At 33.5% G+C, this 21,276-nt stretch overlaps 1 protein-coding gene across 1 annotated transcript in view; it reads right to left on the bottom strand.

The window, feature by feature from the left end:
• Positions 1 to 2,409: 2,409 nt before the first annotated feature.
• The window catches only part of LOC139498896 (uncharacterized), a 253,701-nt gene continuing 234,834 nt past the window's right edge, over positions 2,410 to 21,276 (bottom strand). The window contains exons 19-24 of the mRNA XM_071287485.1: positions 19,805 to 20,107; positions 18,628 to 19,362; positions 13,882 to 14,069; positions 5,867 to 7,102; positions 3,864 to 4,322; positions 2,410 to 2,958 (exon numbers count right to left, since the gene is read on the bottom strand). Coding sequence (XP_071143586.1) covers positions 3,870 to 4,322; positions 5,867 to 7,102; positions 13,882 to 14,069; positions 18,628 to 19,362; positions 19,805 to 20,107 — 2,915 coding nt within the window. The 3' untranslated portion in view covers positions 2,410 to 2,958; positions 3,864 to 3,869. The remainder of the gene's footprint in view (positions 2,959 to 3,863; positions 4,323 to 5,866; positions 7,103 to 13,881; positions 14,070 to 18,627; positions 19,363 to 19,804; positions 20,108 to 21,276) is intronic.

Consider the following 21,276-nt stretch of genomic DNA (forward strand, 5'->3'; position numbering starts at 1 on the left):
CCCAATAATGATTGTGGTAAGGTTTGGTTAAATTTGGCCAAGTAGTTTCAGAGGAGAAGATTTTTATAAAAGATTACAAAAATTTATGAAAAATTGGTCAAAATTGACTATAAAGGGCAATAACTTCTAAAGGGGTCAACTGATAATTTTGGTCATGTTGACTTATTTGTAGATCTTACTTTGCTGAACATTATTGCACTTAAGAGTTTATCTCTTTATATAATAATATTCAAGATAATAACCAAAATCTGCAAAATTTCCTTCAAATTACTTATTTCGGGGTAGCAACCCAACAACCGGTTGTCCGATTCATTTGAGAGTTTCAGGGCAGATAGATTTTCACTTGATGACCCAAGTCAGATTTGCTCTAAATGCTTTGGTTTCAGAGATATAAGCCAAAATCTACATTTCACCCCTATGTTCTGTTTTTAGCCATGGCGGTCATTTTGGTTGGTTGGCCGGGTCACGCCAATCATTTTTTAAACAAGATACCCCAAAGATGATTGTGGCCAAGTTTGGATTAATTTGGCCAATTAGTTTTAGAGGAGAAGATTTTTGTAATACTAGATTACTAAGATTTACGAAAAATGGTTAAAAATTGACTATATAGGGCAATAACTCCTTAACTGGTCAACTGACCATTTCTGTCATGTTGACTTATTTGTAAATATTACTTTGCTATCTCTATCTATAATAATATTCAAGATAATAACCAAAAACAGCAAAATTTCCTTAAAATTACCAATTCAGGGGAAGCAACCCAACAACGGGCCAGGTGAGCTAAAAACTCACACTGATATTGGTCGGTTGTGCGGGTATGTATAAAACTCAAATGATAAGGGTTGATTTTACAGTATGTTTAAAACGCAAATGATAAGGGTCAGTTGTACGGTATGTTTTAAACTCAGTTTACAAGGTCCTGGTGTAAGATGTGTATAAAACTGATATGTTAAGGGTCAATTGTACGGTATGTATAAAACACTATTGATAACGGTCGGTTTTAAAGTTTGTATAAAACTAAAATTATCAGGGAAGCTGTACAGTATGTTTGAAACTCAAATAATAATGTTCGCTTGTACAGTATGTAATAAACTCAAATGATATTGGTCGGTTGTACGGTATGTATAACACTCAATTAATAAGGGTCGGTTGTACGGTATTTTTTAAAAATCAAATGAAAATGGTTGGTTGTACGGTATGTATAAAACTCAAATGAAAATGGTTGGTTGTACGGTATGTATAAAACTCAGAAGATAAGAGTCGGTTGTACGGTGTGTATCAAACACAAATTATGAGGGTCAGTTGTACGGTGTGCATAAAACTCAAATGAAATGGGTCGCCTGTACGGTATGAATAAATTTCATATGATAAGGATTGGTTGTAGGGTATGTATAAAACTCAGTTGACAAGGATCGGTTATACGTTATGTATAACACTCAAATGGTAAGGGTCAGTTGTACAGTATGTATAAATCTCAAATTAAAAGGGCTGGTTGTACGTTATGCATTAAACTAAAATAATAATAGTCGGTTGTACGGTGTGTATTAAACTCAAATGATAAGAGTTGGTTGTACAGTATGCATAAAGGTCCAACGACAAGGGTCGGTGGTAAGGTATGTATAAAATCAATTGATATGGGTAGGTTGTTCGGTGCGTATAAACTCAAATGATAAGGGTTGGTTGTACGGTATGTATAAGTCTCAATGATAAGGGTTGGTTTGACGGTATGTATAAAACTCGAATGATAAGGTTCGGTTGTATAGTGTGTATCACTCAATTAATAAGGGTCAGTTGTACGATATGTACTTAACTCAAATAGTAAGGGTCAGTTGTACAGTATGTATAAATCTCAATTTTAAGGGCCGGTTGTACGTTATGTATAAAACTCAAATATTAAGGGTTGCTTGTACGGTTTGTATCAAACTCTAATGATATTGGTCGGTTGTCCGTTATGTATAAAAATTGAAAGTTGCTGGACAATGACCTAGGGGACAGGTCTTTTAAATAGTCGTCAAACTGTAATGAACATTATAGAAAATAAGACATTAATCTATGACAAGTATTTCATTTCAAACTTACTTAAGCAGATAACTTTTCACTGAACATTGCCAATCAATGCAAAGTCACTGGACTATTGGCTAGTGGTCTGGGATTCAAAATATTCTTTAAACTGATATGAACTGATAGAAATGCAACTTAAATTAAATACCCTTACGGTAATGCAATTTTGGATTAAATATCTTTGAGCTATCAAAGTTAGTTCCTATTAAACTGACTTTAGCAGAAAACTTAACACTGAAATTTCTAATTATTTCAAAGTCACAGGACCATGTACTAGGAGGCAGGTCATCAAACTAGTTGTCAAACTGATTTGTACTGATGTTAATGCAACTTTTTATCAAATATTTATGCTCTATCACAAGTAGTTCTATTAAACTAACGTTATACAAAAATTAACCATTGTTGACGCCAACGACAAAATAATCGCTGCAAAAAAGCAATCCCTTCGTCTCGCTTTCTACGACTTTCATCGAAGGCGAGACAAATATCATATATATCCTTATGTCATTAAACAAGAAATTGATGCATTCACAACGCAATTCAACTATCAAAAGCTATTAAATATCCAAATACTTTGTTCTTATCAAATTGAATAAATAGTCAATATGGTCGATGACGATGATGACGTTGATGATGATAATGATGATGATGATGACATGAAATAAAATCATTTCTGCCACCAGGTTTTATCAATATTCATACGTGTGATTGCACAACATAACACATGAGTGAACTACTTGTTTGTTTTCCTTTCTTTTCATACAAGGGCGCATTGTAAAAGAATTAGGCTTGGTATTGTCCCTGTTAATATATCTCGCTGGATTGTCATCGGTACAATTTTCTACCATTTTCTGTATTATTGTCTTGAATGCAAATCATATCTCAGTTCCATGTCAACTGAAATGAAAGTGTTTTACTGATAAAAGTTGACAAAATATGAACAATTAATGTTATTGTGTTTACAAGAGTGAGATAACAACCAAATGACAAATATAACATTGCCTTTTGTTGAAGAACCAATATATATGACATAACAGAACGGTAACACAGATCAATAGTCTTCATTATAGTAAAGAAAAGACTGAAAGGCAGATTAGAAATGGTCCATAAATCACCATTGATAAATTGCTATCCCATAAAATTATATCTTTATTAAAAGTACAAGCAACATCAGGTTTTATTACTAACAAACAAACAGACAGGCAAATCCGATGCAGTAAAGACAGCTCTTTCTTCTGGCAAATTTACTAAAGCAATCAATTATACTGATTCATTTTTATAATTTTCAATAATAAATACTGTTTAAATTAAAGGATCCTAAATGACATGACCATGATGACAAATGTGAAAAAAATGTGAGAAAAATCATCGGCCTGATTTTAATTTATGACCCAACAATAAACAAAAATCAGAAATGACAGACAGGAACCAAGGACAACTGCTTTCGGTCATTATTTTTTCCCTTAGTATTGAGATAAATGCACTTTAACTTAAGCATATTGTACAGTAGCATCTAAGAAAAATATTAAAAAGCTAGGATTATACTTTATCTTCATGTTTCGCTATATAGATTTTGTTTTCTCACTAAATAAAATATTTAAGTTTGGTGAACTCAAAATCATACCAAATCACATAACCATGATAATGCTATATACATATACATTTGCTTTTGAATGACAAGTTTGAAATTTTGTTTCAATATCTGTAACAAGCAAAAATGCATTAAAAGATGCCAAAATACTTCCTCACTTTGAACAGACTGTTAACATGGCTTTTAAATTGACTCTTTATGACATACTTACCAAATCTTATATTTCATTTTCAACTGATATCACTTCCTCCTCAGAGCAAGTTTTAGCTAATGTTTCATTTAGTCGATCTGTATATCGACTTACTGGTTTGATATTTCGATCAAACCGTTTTAAAAGATGACCAATGATATTACATAAATCATTAAAACGATTATCATCGAGATTAAATGTTTTAGAGTGTTGTAGTTCATTTCTTGTAAGTCGTATGCGCTCAATATCATCTCCAATAGCTATGTCTGTATTCTGAATAGTTTGCCATGTCCCGCCCCATAAATTACTAGGAATGTGTTTATTAAGATTCCTGTGCTCTCTGTACAAGTATGTTATATCACAGTCACTCCTCGGAGGCAGGTTTGGTCTATATTGTTTGAGTAAATCATATAAAACATCAGCAAGAATATTAAGCACAATCATTCCCATTTTTGTAAAATTAAACTCTTCCTTGGTGATCTGAAAGGAAGTTAACAGTAAAAGTAAGAACAATGGTGTTCAGTGATGCTTAATACAGAAATCGATTCCTATACTAGTTTTATTCAGTTCTATCAATCATTCAAAATAAATTTAATAAGATTATTCAACTAATTTTTTTTCCACAGTACATTCATTATCAATTGACGAAGCAATGTACAAGTGTCTTTCTTTCTGTTGATTTAGTCACCTTAATTATAGTGATAATTTTGATCAGATAAAAATCTTCGTTTAAAGTAACCTTCTTTTTCACAAACAGAAGATACATAGAAAGATGGTGTATAATACATTACTTACAACTACAGCCCTTGTTTCTAAATACTGTGGATTCAATATTATTCGTTGGATACCAATTTTCGTGGATTTCGTGGGTACTGGGAAACCACGAATTTAAATATTCAACAAATTGAAAATTTTCTAAAGGAATATATACATACTTTGTCAAAACCACGAAATTAAAAATCCACGAATATGCAAGTTTTCCTCAAACCACGAAAATTGGTACCCACGAAAATAAATGAATCCACAGTACTCAGAATTAAAAAAAAATTTTTTTTTTGATATGTGTCACAGATACTTTTTCGAAATCAGAAAAAAAACACGAGTTTAACATATTGAAATACTACAAAATTAATTCACTTCAAGCAAAAAAAAAAAAAAAAAAAAACTGTTGATTTAACACAATGAGCACAGTATGGTCCCTCAAATAATAACTTTTCCTGGATCTTTTCTTTGTTTTAGGTCTTTGTTGGCTGCTGTGTCGGCCAGTACAAACACAAACAGCTTTGAAAGTTCATAAAGTTTGTTTCTTATTATAGAAATAGTTGATTATGTTCTCTTTTATTTATTTCTGAATTTTTTTCAAAATATGATATTCGAATATCCACAGCATTCATACATTTATTAAATAAGATTTTTTTTTCCGTTTACACCAATTTTTACAATACGATGAAAGAGCGTCTTTTGTGATCTGGCGACACTGTTTCAAATATATTTTAGATAGAGGACGATATTTTAGTCCTTTTTTTTCAAAAGTTCAAATCATTATCAGCAGTTCTAATTAGTATGATAGATGACAAGTATTGATATTCATGCATTTTCCTATGTGGCTCTAGATGACGTACTTTATTTCCTTGTATATAGAACGTACTTTATTTTTATTTAGTTGTATAGAGAACATAATTATCTCCCCTTTCCAGCTTCAAATTCATGTATTTTTTCGTTAAAACTGAAAATAAACTCATTGGTGGCCTATGTTTTTTTATATAATTATTCTAGTGAACTGTATTGTAGTTGGTTGATTTATAAAAAATGGGCAAACTCTTTTTTTAGGAAGTCACTGGGGTCTAATGCTTATATATTTTGTCTTTCATGTCAGAGTTTCTCTAGATAATGTAGAAAGAATAACAACCACTACCTTCTAATGCTAAATACACACATAAATGGTGCCTTTCATGAGTTTCTCCAGATAGAGAGAATAACAATCAAATGTTTCTATATAAGTTATATTTATATTTTTCACTTACACATAGCGATTCATTTTGTAGATCTGACCATTCATCAGTGAACTTGTGGGTTGCTTGACATTTCTCACAATGATATGTTATAATCTGTTTTTCACTAAAATCATTCAACCCTGTAACAGACTCTGGTTTTTTAAGACCACATTTCCACTTTTTGTCAAATTTTACATTTGACATCTTGAATCTTCTACTTATTATCTTGATTATTTCCTCTGTCACGAAGGCAGCAATGTCTTTGTACATACCTCTTTTAATTTCTTTTTTGAATTCCAAAATCTGAATCTGAATAAAATTGGGACATGTCATTAAAATAAGTTTTCTCAATTTTGTACTCTTGTGCAATTCAAAGACAACAGTACCTCTGAAAAGAGCAATTTGACCTTTCTTTTGTTCAGTGGCATCCAACTCTGCAATTTTAAACTTCCGGCTCAGTGAAGCAATCAAGTGATTAATAAGATGTGGTGGTAGAAACATAAACTTGAAACATAACCAGGTGGATTTCTTACAGTTATCGTTGGTCACATTGAACATCTCATATATGTCCTTTTCTGGTTTTGATTTGACCATGCAAGGTACATAGTAGCAATCCTTTTCATCAAGACTCTCCCTAGGTGCGGGTATGATAATATCGAATTTCTCCATAATATTCAGGATATCATCTTTATGTTGATCTTGTTTATACAAAATGTTGTTTTCATCTTTAAAGATACCTTCTAAAACATTGCTATGTAATATTCCTCTGACATTTAAATCCTTCAATTTTCCCTTCATTCTATGCCTGCTTACATCTTTTCGAAATTTCTCTGCTGTGACTATACATTTAAAAGCATCAGACAACCACTGTGTATCTAAAATGATAAAATCGGGAAGATCCTTAAAATAAACCAATGCTCTGATCTCATGGTGAAATTCCAGAAACAATCTGAGTTCATCTTCATTTAATGGCTTTAGCATTTTAGTAGAGATGTGTTGAATTTCACGAAGAGCCATAATAGGAATTTGCAAATCCTTCTTTTTCTCTTGAAGACACTTTTCCATCTGAATAAATTTTAATGGATAGCGTTTATTCCAAATCGACATTGTTTTTGCTAATTTGATGATATCTTGTCGCATCTGCCTAAACACTTTATCATCATCCTCAGTATTTGAAATGAAGTATTCTTTCCTTATATGTCCACATGCATCATCTGAAATGCCGTCGACAAATCGATCAAGGTGATCCCTACATGCATTCTCAATCTACAAAATAGTATATTGTCTTTTACTAGTCTGTAAAAATGTTGCAACAAGACATTGGAAACTATGTCAACATATCATTATCATGCAGATCATTATAAGTTTTATTATGTGGTTAACAGATATAAGGAATTTTCAAGTTTACCATTAAACCAGTACTGCTATCCTTGTTTCATATTTACAAAACCAAAAATATGCAAACATATAACGCTATACAATTATACTGATTAACTAATTTAACCTAAAATTATTACCATTTTTGTTCTTCTATAACCAATAAACTGTTATCACAGAAATATGTCTTGCCTTTTTGTAATTTTGATGATGCAAATGTTGAAATTAAAATAACAATACTTTAACATGTTACATAAGTTATGAAAATATTCAAAGTCAATGAACCATGACTGAGGTACATGGCTTAGCAATCTCCACATAGATGAGATGTGCCAATGCTTATACAACTGCATACCAAATACCATTGACTCATTATAAGTCGTTCCCTTTAAACAAACCAAAACACAAACATTAACTTGAAACCTATGTAAAAGTTTCAAATTCGATGAACTTAAGGGGTGGGCCAATATAATCTCCATGGAAACAATTCTTGCAAACGTTAATAAATTTGCATACCAAATTTATATCATTGACTTAACATTAGCAGTTCATCTTAAACTGATCTAATCACAAATTAATGCATGTAAACTAAGCAAAAGTTTCAAAGTCGATACACCATGATGGTATATACTCCTTGGAAATGAAAAGTGCTAATGCTTATACAACTGAATACCAATTATCATTGGCCTACCACTAAGGGTTCTCCTTGAACTGACCTTATCACAAACTAATAGACGTTAACATAGCAAAATTTTCAAAGTCAATAGACAATGACTTAGGGGGCGGATCCAAATAATCTCCATAGAAATGAGATATGCCAATGCTTATACAACTGCATACCAAGTATCATTGACCTACCACTAGTGGTTCCCAAAAAAACTGACCTAAATCACAAACTAATACATGTAAAATAATCCTTTTCTTAGTTTATGCAAAAAGGCAGACATTGGGGTTCTTGTGTGGCCATACAGGAAAAAGAGTTAAGCTAAATCATTAGAAAAATGTATATTGTATTTCCAAAAATATTTAAGTCTTTTTTCTCGTCTTCAATCTCGTTAGACTTATCAACAAATACAAGTAATGTAATATGTTGGGCATCAAAACTTTGACTGGCATAAAAATGAAATTAAACTTCAAACATCCGATTGATTGATTGATTGTTGGTTGCTTTACGCCATATTAGCACAAAAAGGCTATATTGCGGCGATCAAACATTCGATATAAATGCCATGTTCTGACGTTAAATGTTACATTGACAGTGCATCATTCAAAATGTGCAACATCACCATTCTAACACCTGCCGCAGACTACTATTCAATAATGCAAAAACACGCTGTTAGAAGCTTTATTTTTGTTTTCAACCCATGTTTAAAGTCTTATTTTGAAATATATTGTTCTACAAACTTTTGTTTGAAATGAGGGAAATAATTTGTTACTTCTGGTTTGAAAAATTTCACTTATGGTATTATATTATAGTTCACTTGACATTGATTCCAAAACAAATATGGTTCAATATCATTTTACCTTAAATTAGTACAAAAAATATCTACTGTCTGTTTTCACAAAGTCACTTCTGGTTTGATTTTTCAAGGTCATATGGCTTGCAACCTAATACAAAAGTCCCATGGTTTTATAATGTATAAATATAAGGTTAAAGCAAGAGTAAACAAAAAGAACGTCAAAGTTACTAAAGACCTTGACCTCAATTTCAAGGTCATCAAGCAAAGACCTCATATCATAAGACCTTTGGTCTCTACCATGTATTGGCAATAAGTTATATTACAGTACATCTTGTTTTTTACCTTCCAGGGGATAAAACTCCTAGTAATTGTTATCACAACCATTCAAATATATCTAAAATATGTAAGCGATATATTTTGAAATAACAATAAAGCCCATAAACTAGAGACTCTCAAGAGCCTGTGTCGCTCACCTGTATCTCCTGTTGTTTTGGATCTCATGTAAAATAAGGTTTATATCATAACTAGAGGCTCTAAAGAGCCTGTGTCGCTCACCTTGGTCTATGTGCATATTAAACAAAGGACACAAATGGATTCATGACAAAGTTGTATTTCGGTGATGGTGATGTGTTTGAAGTTCTTACTTTACTGAACGATTTTGCTTCTTACAATTATATCAATAATGAACTTTGCCCATTAGTAACAGAGAACTATATTTGGTAAAAATTTACATAAATTTACCAAATTAATTAAAATTGTTAAAAATTGACTATAAAGGGCAATAACTCCTTAAGGGGTCAATTGACCATTTAGGTCATGTTGACTTATTTGTAGATCTTACTTTGCTGAACATTATTGCTGTTTACAGTTTATCGCTATCTATAATAGTATTCAAGATAACCAAAAACGGCAAAATTTCTTTAAAAATTACCAATTGGAGGGTAGCAACCCAACAACCAGTTGTCCAATTCATCTGAAAAATTCAGGGCAGATAGATATTGACTTGATTAACAATTTAACTTCTTGTCAGATTTGCTCTAGATGCTTTGGTTTCATAGGTATAAGCCAAAAACTGCATTTTACCCCTATGTTCTATTTTTAGCCGAGGCGGCCATCTTGGTTGAATGGCTAGGTCATCGGACACATTTTTCAAACTAGATACCCCAAAGATGATTGTGGCCTAGTAGTTTCAGTGGAGATTTTGTAAAAGATTACTTAGATTTACGAAAAATGGTTAAAGATTGACTATAAAGGGCAATAACTCCTAAAGGGGTCAACTGACCATTTTGGTCATGTTGCCTTATTTGTAGATCTTACTTTGCTGAACATTATTTCTGTTTACAATTTATCTCTATCTATAATAATATTCAAGATAATTACCAAAAACAGCAAAATTTCCTCAAAATTACCAACTCAGGGGCATCAACCCAACAACCGATTGACCGATTCATCTGAAAATTTCAGGGCAGATAGATCTTGACCTGATAAACATTTTTATCCCCATGTCAGATTTCCTCAAAATGCTTTGGTTTTTGAGTTATAAGCCAAAAACTGCATTTTACCCCTTTGTTCTATTCTTAGCCGTGGCGGCCATCTTGGTTGGTTGACCAGGTCTTGCCACACATTTTTTAAACTAGATACCCAAAAGATGATTGTGGCCAAGTTTGGATTAATTTGGCCCAGTAGTTTCAGAGGAGAAGATTTTTGTAAAGGATTACTTTAATTAACGAAAAATTGTTAAAAATTGACTATAAAGGGCAATAACTCCGAAACGGGTCAACTGACCATTTTGGTCAAGTAGACTTATTTGTAGATCTTACTTTGCTGAACATTATTGCTGTTTACAGTTTATCTCTATCTATAATAATATTCAAGATAATAACCAAAAACAGCAAAATTTCCTCAAAATTACCAATTCAGGGGCAGCAACCCAACAACCGATTGACCGATTCATCTGAAAATTTCAGGGCAGATAGATCTTGACCTGATAAACATTTTTACCCCAATGTCAGATTTGCTCTAAATGCTTTGTTTTTTGAGTTATAAGCCAAAAACTGCATTTTACCCCTATGTTCTATTTTTAGCCGTGGCGGCCATCTTGGTTGGTTGACCGGGTCACGCCACACATTTTTTTAAATTGATACCCCAATGATGATTGTGGCCAAGTTTGGTTTGATTTGGCCCAGTAGTTTCAGAGGAGAAGATTTTTGTAAAAGCTAACGCCGGACGACGACGGACGACGGACGACGGACGACGGACGCAAAGTGATGAGAAAAGCTCACTTGGCCCTCTGGGCCAGGTGAGCTAATAAATAGTATTAGATACCCTAATAATGATTGGGGCAAAGTTTGGTTTAATTTGGCCCCGTAGTTAATTAAAAACAGGTCATCCCACTAGTAATTAGACTTACAATAGTTACTGAAGACCCCTTATCATTTCTTAAATTAGTTTTTAATTGCCACCATTTGAAATTGCTTTTTTTACAATTTTTCCTTATACTTGTAAAGTACAGTAAATCCCTATGTTCTATTGTTAGCCATGTCGGGAATGTTGGTTCGCTGGCAGGGTCATCGGATATATTTTTCAATCAAGATACCTTATTGACAACTGTGGCTAAAGGATTAATTCAATTTGGCCCAGTAGATTAAGTGTAGAAGATTTTTGTAGAAGAAGGGCAATAACTCCTTAAGGCGTCAATTGAAAATTTTGGTCATTTGATTTTTTTGTAGATCTTACTTTGCTGAACATTATTGCTGTTTACAGTTTATATCTATCTATAATAATATTCAAAATAATAACCAAAAACTTCAAAATTTCCTTAAAATTATTAATTCAGGGGCAGCAACCAAAAAAACGTGTTGTCTGATTCGTCTAAAAATTTCAGGGCAGAGATTTTTTTGTAGATCTTACTTGCTGCACATTATTGCTGTTTACAGTTTATCTCTATCTATAATAATATTCAAGATAACAATCAAAAAGTGCAAGTTTTTCTTAAAATTACCTGTTCAGGGGCAGCAACCCAACAATGGGTTGTCTTTTTCGTATAGCAATGTCAGGGTAGATAAATCTTAACCTGATAAACATTGTTACTCCATGTCAGATTTGCTCTAAATGCTTTTGTTTCAGAGATATAAGCCAAAAACTGCATTTTACCCCTATGTTCTATTTTAAGCCATGTCGGCCATGTTGGTTGGCAGGCGGGGTCATGGGACACATTTTTAAAACAAAGTTCCCTGAAGATGATTGTGGCCAAGTTTGGTTAAATTTGGCCGAGTAGTTTCAGAGGAGAAGATTTTTGTAAAAGTTAACGAAGACGGACGACGACGACGGACGCCAGTACATCTTCTTATTTTCATATGTAAATAATAAACATTTATTTACATTATGTCTTTATTCGAATTGCAATTGAAGTAAAATTCGATGTACTTTGCTCCATCTTAACAAAGAAAAAATTGATTTCATAGTACAGCTAGCATGATAACCCAGCAGTGGCTTGGAGCAGACTAAAACTAGAAAACTGATGCACACCCTCCGAATCCACTCTGAAGTGTCAATGTAGGACTTTCTTTGCGATATTATTGTGTTTGGGTGACACAAATCATGACCCCATAGATGCAAAGTGTTATTTTGTAATTCACACAGTTATTCATGGGAGCCCATATGTCTAATGTTCACTGTACGAGGAGTTTTCCGGAAATGGTATAAAAGTATTATGCAAGAATATACCAAAATAAACTGTTATTGCAGAGATTTGTCTCGGCTTTTTTTAATTTTGATTATGCAAATGTTGAAATTAAAATAGCAATACTTTAACATCTTACATAAGTTATTTAAATATTCAAAGTCAATGAACTATGACTGAGGTACATGGCTAAACAATCTCCATGTAAATGAGATGTGCCAATGCTAATACAACTGCATTCCAAATATGATTGACCTACTACTTGTGGTCCACCATAAACTAGACATAACAAGTGAAACTGCGAGCTACTGCTCACTGATGATACCCCCGCCGCAAGTGGATAATATTAATAGTGTAAAAATATGGAAGTGTTCGGTAAACAGGAAGTTGTCGAGTGATGAATCTGAAAACGCATCACACGGTATAGCTGACTTATAAAAATCCTGAAACCAAATTTCAGAAATCCTTGTATTGTAGTTCCTGAGAAAAATGTGACGAAAATTTTTAACTTGGTTATCATGTGTAAAATCATACAAGTGTTCGGTAAACAGGAAGTTGTCGAGTGATGAATCTGAAAACGCATCACACGGTATAGCTGACTTATATAAATCCTGAAACCAAATTTCAGAAATCCTTGTATTGTAGTTCCTGAGAAAAATGTGACGAAAATTTTCAACTTGGCTATCATGTGTAAAATCAGACAAGTGTTCGGTAAACAGGAAGTTGTCGAGTGATGAATCTGAAAACGCATCACACGGTATAGCTGACTTATATAAATCCTGAAACCAAATTTCAGAAATCCTTGTATTGTAGTTCCTGAGAAAAATGTGACGAAAATTTTCAACTTGGCTATCATGTGTAAAATCAGACAAGTGTTCGGTAAACAGGAAGTTGTCAAGTGATGAATCTGAAAACGCATCACACGGTATGGCTGACATATATAAATGTTGATACCAAATTACAGAAAGGGTGGATGTGTAGTTCCTGAGAAATATGTGACGAAAGTTTCATGGGACGGACTGACTGACGGACTGATAGACGGACTGACGGACGGACTGACAGACAGAGGTAAAACAGTATAGCCCCCTTTTTTAAAGCGGGGGTATAATCACAAACTAATACATTGTTGACGCCGCCGCCTTCGCCGCCGGAAACAGCATACCTATGTCTCGCTTTTTGACTCTGTCAAGGCGAGACAAAAATGACAATGACAACTACCTCACAAAAGAGCAAATATCAAAAAAATAAAAACCCTGGCCACATGCACACCTTCAATATATGTACAAACAGCCAGCAAAGTGAAAACTTCCAAGCATTCAAACTGAAGGAAGAGTTATCTGGTAAGCTATATACCCATAACGGGACGAACGGGTGGAGGGACAGATAGACGGAAGGACGAACAGACAGACAGGTAAAACAATATGCCCCCAACTTTCAGTGGCAGGGGCATTAAAACCATTGTCTCCCCATCCCCTGATTTAGATAACTTGATATCATATACCTATGTGAACATGATTATAACATACCTTTCCTTCCTTTGAACATTGAACTTTGTCTTTATGTGAACCAATTAGAATCACTGGTGGTCCAAGAATATTAGTGTTTCCTGGCTCAGTATTTTCATCCATTTCTGTGTTACTTCTTTCAGCTTTATGTTTCTGTTCTTCAAGTGTACAGTAGCAATGTATAGAGTTCATCCACAATTGAAACATATCTACAAAGTAATGATTTCACATCAGCATGCACATTGCAGATCAAAGCTTTCAGACGAATAAAAACACATAAAACTCATTCCAAACACATATACAGTTGACCTATTGCTTATAGTTATAGCAAAACAAACTGACATTAGCAAAAACTAGATATGGACAATGCCGCCCCGCCTTTCTCCCTGACCATAGGACATCATCATAGATACCAGGACCAAAATCTTTTATTTACGCCAGACACGCGTTTCGTCTACAAAATACTCATCAATGACGCTCGAATCAAAAAAACGATTAAAAGGCCAAATAAAGTACGATGTTGAAGAGCATTGAGGACCTGTAGGAGGAGATAGCCTGTGTCATATGGTATTTTGAATTCAATGGAAATTCGACTCCGAGGTCAAAATACCGCTATGGTAAATTGAACCCCCTGTTCTTTTCATTCTAGATAATTATTAGAACATTATACATTATTGTAAAGCTTTATGTAGCTTGAAAATCACACATACAAAAAGGGGAGGTCAATTTTCCATGGTAGGTAACATGAATGGGGAATGTGTTCATGGGATACAGATGATGCCCCCGATAGCATATAACGTTATCAAGGAACATGCCTTGGTTGAGGCAAACTAAAATAAGGGAACAGAAATGAAAAATTCCATAAAACTTCGCTACGTAGTTGGTATGTATTTAACATGCTATAAAAGATGTTTTGAAAATTTTACACAGCCATGGTATTTTGACCACCCTGCCATGGTATATTGAACCCCCTCCTATACACCTCCAATTTAACAAATTTCATAGCCAACATATTGTACATTTGATAATCTGCAACACGTTCTATCTAAAACAGGGGAGTTCGATTATCCATGGTGGGGTTTAAAATACTATATGGGAAAATGACCCCAAGGTCTAAATACCATGCTGTATAATGACCCAGGGTCAATTTTCCATATGGTATTTTGACCCTGGGTTCACTTTTCAGGGGGTTCAAAAAACCATATGATACCCGACAAACCATGATCCCTTTAAAAATCAATTAGTCCAACTACCTTTCATTTTCAGAATATTTGAAAAATATAAAATTCCAGTGGCAATGCACACCTCCCTTATGTATATGAACATCATACAAAATATTAAAGCTGTATCTCCAAAATTGTAGGAGGAGATAGCCGGACAAACCATGATCTCTTTATGCAACTTGTACCAACAAAATCACTAAGTCCAACTACCTTTCATTTTCAGAATATTTGAAAAAAATCAAAACTCTTTGGCCATGCACACCTCGTTAAGTGTATGAACATCCTACAAAGTATTAAAGTTGTACCTCCAAAACTGTAAGAGGAGATTGCCTGACAAACAATGTATCATAATCCGGACGGACGGACGTACGTACAGACGGACAAGGGTCAAACTTATTGTTATATTAAACAAGACGCATGTACTTTTTATATGCATGCATATATGCATACCAAGTTTTAACAATATACTCAGTTTAAAATCATTTCATTTACCAAATATAATTGACCTATTGCTTTCAGTATCTGAGATATCAACCTAAACATAAACTGCATGTTTACATTTACCAATGAACCATGAACACGAGACCAAGTTCTGATCAACCCTGCCAGATGAACATACACACCTTACAGTCATGCTATTCACATAATTGATCTGTTACTTAAAGTACCTGAGGTACCAGAGGTATATACTTTACCAAGATAACTATTCAGAAAAGGAGGAAAATGTCTGAAACCTTGTCTGGTAGACATTTTATCTTATTATATTGTACTCATTATCAGTTCACCTGATAACAAGAATGTGTGCCCATAGGACACCATGACCTGCTCGCATATGTTCCTGTTCAGTGGAACGTAAAATTGATGTCAAAGGTGTATTTTATCAAATGAGTTAAACAGTATTCTTCATAAAGAACATTTTTACTTCGTAAATTGATATTGGTCTAATTTTCAATTATCAGCTTTCTAAATATGTTCAGTGAAATATGAAATTGGGCCAAAAACATAACTTGGCATAAAAAATCGTGTAATAATTAACAAGTGTAACAAGTGGTACTGTGATGTATTCCTCTTATAAATGATGTGTTTCCCTCGATTTTAGTTTGTAAACCGGATTTGTTTTCTCTCAATCGATTTATGACTTTTGAACAGCGGTATACTACTGTTGCCTTTATTGCTCACTAGGATGACCACACTTAAAACATTTAGTTAACAGGGAGTTTAATAGCAATGGATGTGAAACTCAATCACACGGCATAGCATGATAACATAAATGTTAATACAAAATTGAAGGGTGCTCTGACTTGTTAATCATGAGAGTGTATCAGTATTACAGTAAACAGGACGTTGATGAGAGATGAATGTGAAAACGCATCAAACAGTATAACATGTTCAATGAATCCTGACGTATTTAAGAAAATTTTCATACATGGACATTATGTTTAAGGATATATAAGCATTGTGTAAACAAACAGTTGATGAGCGATACATCTGACGCAAAAAGTTCAGTATCTTCACATGAAAAAAATTTCTGGACGCACTAAAATATTCATTAAAGCCCATTATGTGTTAGATTACATAAGTATCTAAGTGATAAGTGATGAAACTGAAAACAAATCGCCATATATAGCATATTTACTTTAAGCCTGACAACAAATTGCAGGAGGCTCTAACTTCTAGTTCCTGGTAAAAAAAATGGGGCAGAAATTTCATGGGACAGCAGGGGGGTTCATTCAGAGCAAGGGTATTATATACTGAGGGACTTTAAAAATGTAACGCTAGATACAAATGTAATTTTTTTATCCAATTTTCAAATCTGCAATTTTTGTAAAATAAATGTATAATCATAAATTGTATTCATTACTTTATTGTCTAAAACAAGTTTGCAGTTCGAAAGTTAAATTGATGACGTTATTTTTAATGTTCAAATCATGTGGCATGCACTGAAACCCTGGTTTCCTCCTTATCAATGGATGTGTCACCGTCAAAGGCAATGGCTGTATGTAACCAAAGCCAAAATGGATGTCAGAAAGGTCAACCAATTCTGTTGTACATATTTATAGTTCTGTTTTGTACTTACGATTTAGACTCTGCCCCAAGCAATACAGTGTGTTTTGGCAATTAAACGGTTTACAATTTAGGGCTTAAAAAGTTTTTCTGCGGTCGATTCGTTGACATTTCAGTATATGGTGAACATTTTTGGTATGAATCTTTCTGCCATACATTAGTCGAGCAGATTAGAAGTTGACGTTGCGGCTGAAAACATTTCTCGCAAATGACGTTGCATAATCAAATTTTATTGATATGGCGTTGTCGCTACATATTCATTATATTGATCTGGTCATTGATGGTCATTAACAAATCCCGTCTACCTGTACCGTTGTTGTAAAGACAGAATGACGAGTTTCTGACATGACATTGTCTGTAAACAGCACGTTCACCTATTTCTTCCTACAAAATTCTTATGGTCTCATTTAGATTTTCATTGCTCAGTCTCGGCAATATGGAGATGCAACATGCTTGTAATGATTCAAGTGTGGGTATGGGTTCAAAATATTGTTTCACGAAAAAGCCCTTAAAAGAACCATTTATGGGTTTCAAATATGCTTTAAAAATACGTGCGACTTCAATAATCCGGTATGTTCAATAACCTCAGGTAAGTCAGGTATTGAATTTTTCTAATCACAAGAAAGTATGGAAAGCATAAATGGTAGTTTTATGAGTATCAATTATGATTTGGTTCAAACAATTACCAAAATGTGTGTTGCATTTCTAAAGTCCGTCAGTATAAGTTTCAAGTTGATGTAACAGCTTCTTCATGGAAAATTACCTGATCCGAAAATTTTAATCTGATATGAAAACAGATGTACAAACGGACAGAGAGAAGCACAGAGTGGAAAATAGAATATCCCCAACTTTCGGACATGTAGGTGGGGTATAATAAACAAGAATGTGTCCATAGTACACGGATGCCCCACTCGCACTATAATTTTCCATGTTCAGTGGACCGTGAATTTGGGGTCAAAACTTTAATTTTGTATTAAAATTAGAAAGATCATATCATAGGGAACATGTGTACTAAGTTTCAAGTGGTTGTGACTTTAACTTCATCAAAAACTACCTTGACCAAAAACTTTAACCTGAACTTCGCACTTTAATTTTCTATGTTCAGTTGACCATGAAATTGGGGTCAAAACTATAATTTGGCATTAAAATTAGAAAGATCATATCATGGGGAACATGTGTACAAACAGACGAACGAACGGAGGCACAGACCAGAAAACATAATGCCCCTCTACTATCGTAGGTGGGGCATAAAAATGATACGATTTTAGACAGTCACTGAACTATGAAAATAAGGTAAAGGAAAATGAACAGATTATACAGGTGGATAAAGCTTTTTTTTTAAACATGTTATGAAGTATTCAGGTCTCCTATCTTCCGAAATATAAAGCTTTGTACATCGCTACGTCTTCAAAAGTGATAGACTAAAAAAGACTAAAACATAATTAACCTGTAGAATATCAAATATCATATACATACTAACCTTGTGCATTTTTGTTTTCAGCCTCATCGAGTTTTGTGACCACAAGATAAATTGCATCTGGAGACAGAAAGGTTTGATGGGTATGGTAGAACTCTTCATCTCCAGCAAAATCCCAAAGTAAGAATGTGGCATACTCATCTTTGTCATGTAAATCAAAATTAGATTTTTCCATCATGGTTTTGATATCCTTATATGCTTTTTCTTTTTCTAATGATAGGTTTTGCTGCTGATAATGATAACTATCGGTTACTTGAGGTTTACATTGAGATACAATCCCTTCAGGGGGTTCAGTTTGTAATTGAGATACATTGGCTCCTACATTTGTAGCGTGAAATTCAATGGCAACAGGAAGTTTGGCATGATATTCAGTGTCTGCAGGCGGATCATCTTCAGTGTCTTCTGGAGATTTTATTTTTTCAGGTTGTTGAGTTATTGTCTCTGATTCATTTGATTCATCAACACGTCTGTTCAAATTTGTTATTAGAGTGTTTTCTTTACCAGTTTTATGCGATACTTCTGATTGTTTAACCTGAGAGTCTTCTAATGTTTTTTGTTTATCTTCAGTGTCTACTGAAGGTTTAAGCTTTTCAGACTGCTTAAAAACTGTTGTTGTTGTAGTTGGTTCCGAAATGGTCTTGTTACCTGCTGCTTCAATTTTTGCTTTGTCACCACTGACTAGTTTTTCTTCGTATGGTTTTAACAATCTTGTATAAAGTGCATTCTCTTCATAGTTGCCTATTATTAGGATAATAAAATTATTATGTTCTTCCTTACAATGTGTTACGGAATAAACAAGAAATAAGTATAAAAGACACATTCTATTAATATGAATAAGTCAATATAATCACATTATATCTACTCATAGCGCAAACGCAAAAATACATTCAATTGGGTGTTCCAAGTCACACCCTTCTAATTGTTACGACCATGTCAACTCAATTTGTAACAATACAACACAATATGTAGACAAACTAAAATTGATAAGATAAAAATACGCCATCCAAGGGCAATAACGCCTTTAAGGAGTCGTATTATTATTTTGTGAGAAATAGAGTAAGTAGAGCCTGATATAATTTGGCAACACAGCTCTGATCTCAAACACAAATATTTTTTGGATTATTGGATATTAATATATCTATAGTAAAGAAATTGTTAGGTTAACATTCAAATATCATACCGTCTAATTTATTCCATATGCCATCACAGGAATTGGGATTGCATTTTATAGTGTGAATTTCTATTCCATTTGTGCTATTTACTTCTGCATTATTTCTACCAATAAATCTTTTTAAAAACGAGGTCAGTCCAGCACGTGTTTTCCCTTCGTTCAGTAATCTTTTAATTAATGAGGTCTTTCCAGCCCCTTTCTGCCCAACTATGACTAAGCGTATGTCTCTTTTATTCTCATACCCCGACTCTAGTAATTTGAGATACAAAGGAACAGATCTTTTGTCAGCCATCAATTCTATTTCAGCAGGAACTGCAAAAAACGAAAATTCATACTATTTGAAACAATTTTCGTCCTTCATTTAACAAAATGAAGCCTCTAGTGTTGACAGTGTAATACTTGCAAATATTTTCCATGAACCTTCCCAATTTATTTGTTCATGTTATATGCCTCAAATACCAAGTATACAATTGCACTGTAATTTATTTTTTTAAAGTACAGAAGGAATTTGCTCCAGTTGCAAAAGGTAATACTTTAGTATATCTGAAGCTGTCAAACTGAATTCACCTTCATCAGAAAAATGGCCGCATTTTGAGTTAGAGCTGAGGAAGTTTTCTATAATTTTCTTTAAAATGGAACAACACACATTGAAAATATATTATTGAAAAAAGAAGTTTTTTTTAATTTAATTTTGCATTTACATATTGTTTATAGGAAATGAATACAAATTAATTGTGTTATCATGCATAAAAAAAAGTCCGTCCACAAAGAAGAAAATTCTATATGCAAGAAATATGATCTGGAGCTAAAATAAAAAAATAAAAGCCAAAACTCCATGCTAAAGTGAAAAATAGTGCACACACTGAAATGTCTAGCCATCTTTAATGACCATGATTGATTTCATTTTTGAAAGGCGAAAAGGATAAAGGTGAATAATAAAGGTTTTTCTACAAGTATCAAATAAACTTAGCATTATCATTAATTTGTTTCAAAGAACTAAAGGGCAGATTACCCTGCGAGACAGACATGTACACCTTATAAACATTCAATACACGACCTATTGGTTAAAGTACCACAGAAAGAGACCAAACCATGATAACATAACATTGGCCAATAAACCATGAAAATGAGGTCAAGCTCAGCATGCTTAGATGAACTTGCCAGAGAGATATGTACACTTATTCCGTGTAACAATTATAGTTGACTCTATTGCTTACAGTATCTGAGAGACTTATCTAACCAGAAAACTTAGTATTTGACCAATCAATCATGCATTTGAAGTCAAAGTCAGGTGAACCTTGTCAGACAAATTTGTTCACCTTACAAGTATTCTATTCACCAAATATAGTTGACCGTCATTTTATAGTATCTAAGAAACAGACCTAATCATGTAGTTTTAACCTTGATCATTGATCCATTAAATGAGGTTGAGGTTATGTGAAACATGTCTAGCTGACATGTTGACATTGCAAAACACATAG

This window comes from Mytilus edulis, chromosome 12, assembly GCF_963676685.1.
Source record: "Mytilus edulis chromosome 12, xbMytEdul2.2, whole genome shotgun sequence".
Classification (NCBI taxonomy): Eukaryota; Metazoa; Mollusca; class Bivalvia; order Mytilida; family Mytilidae; genus Mytilus; species Mytilus edulis.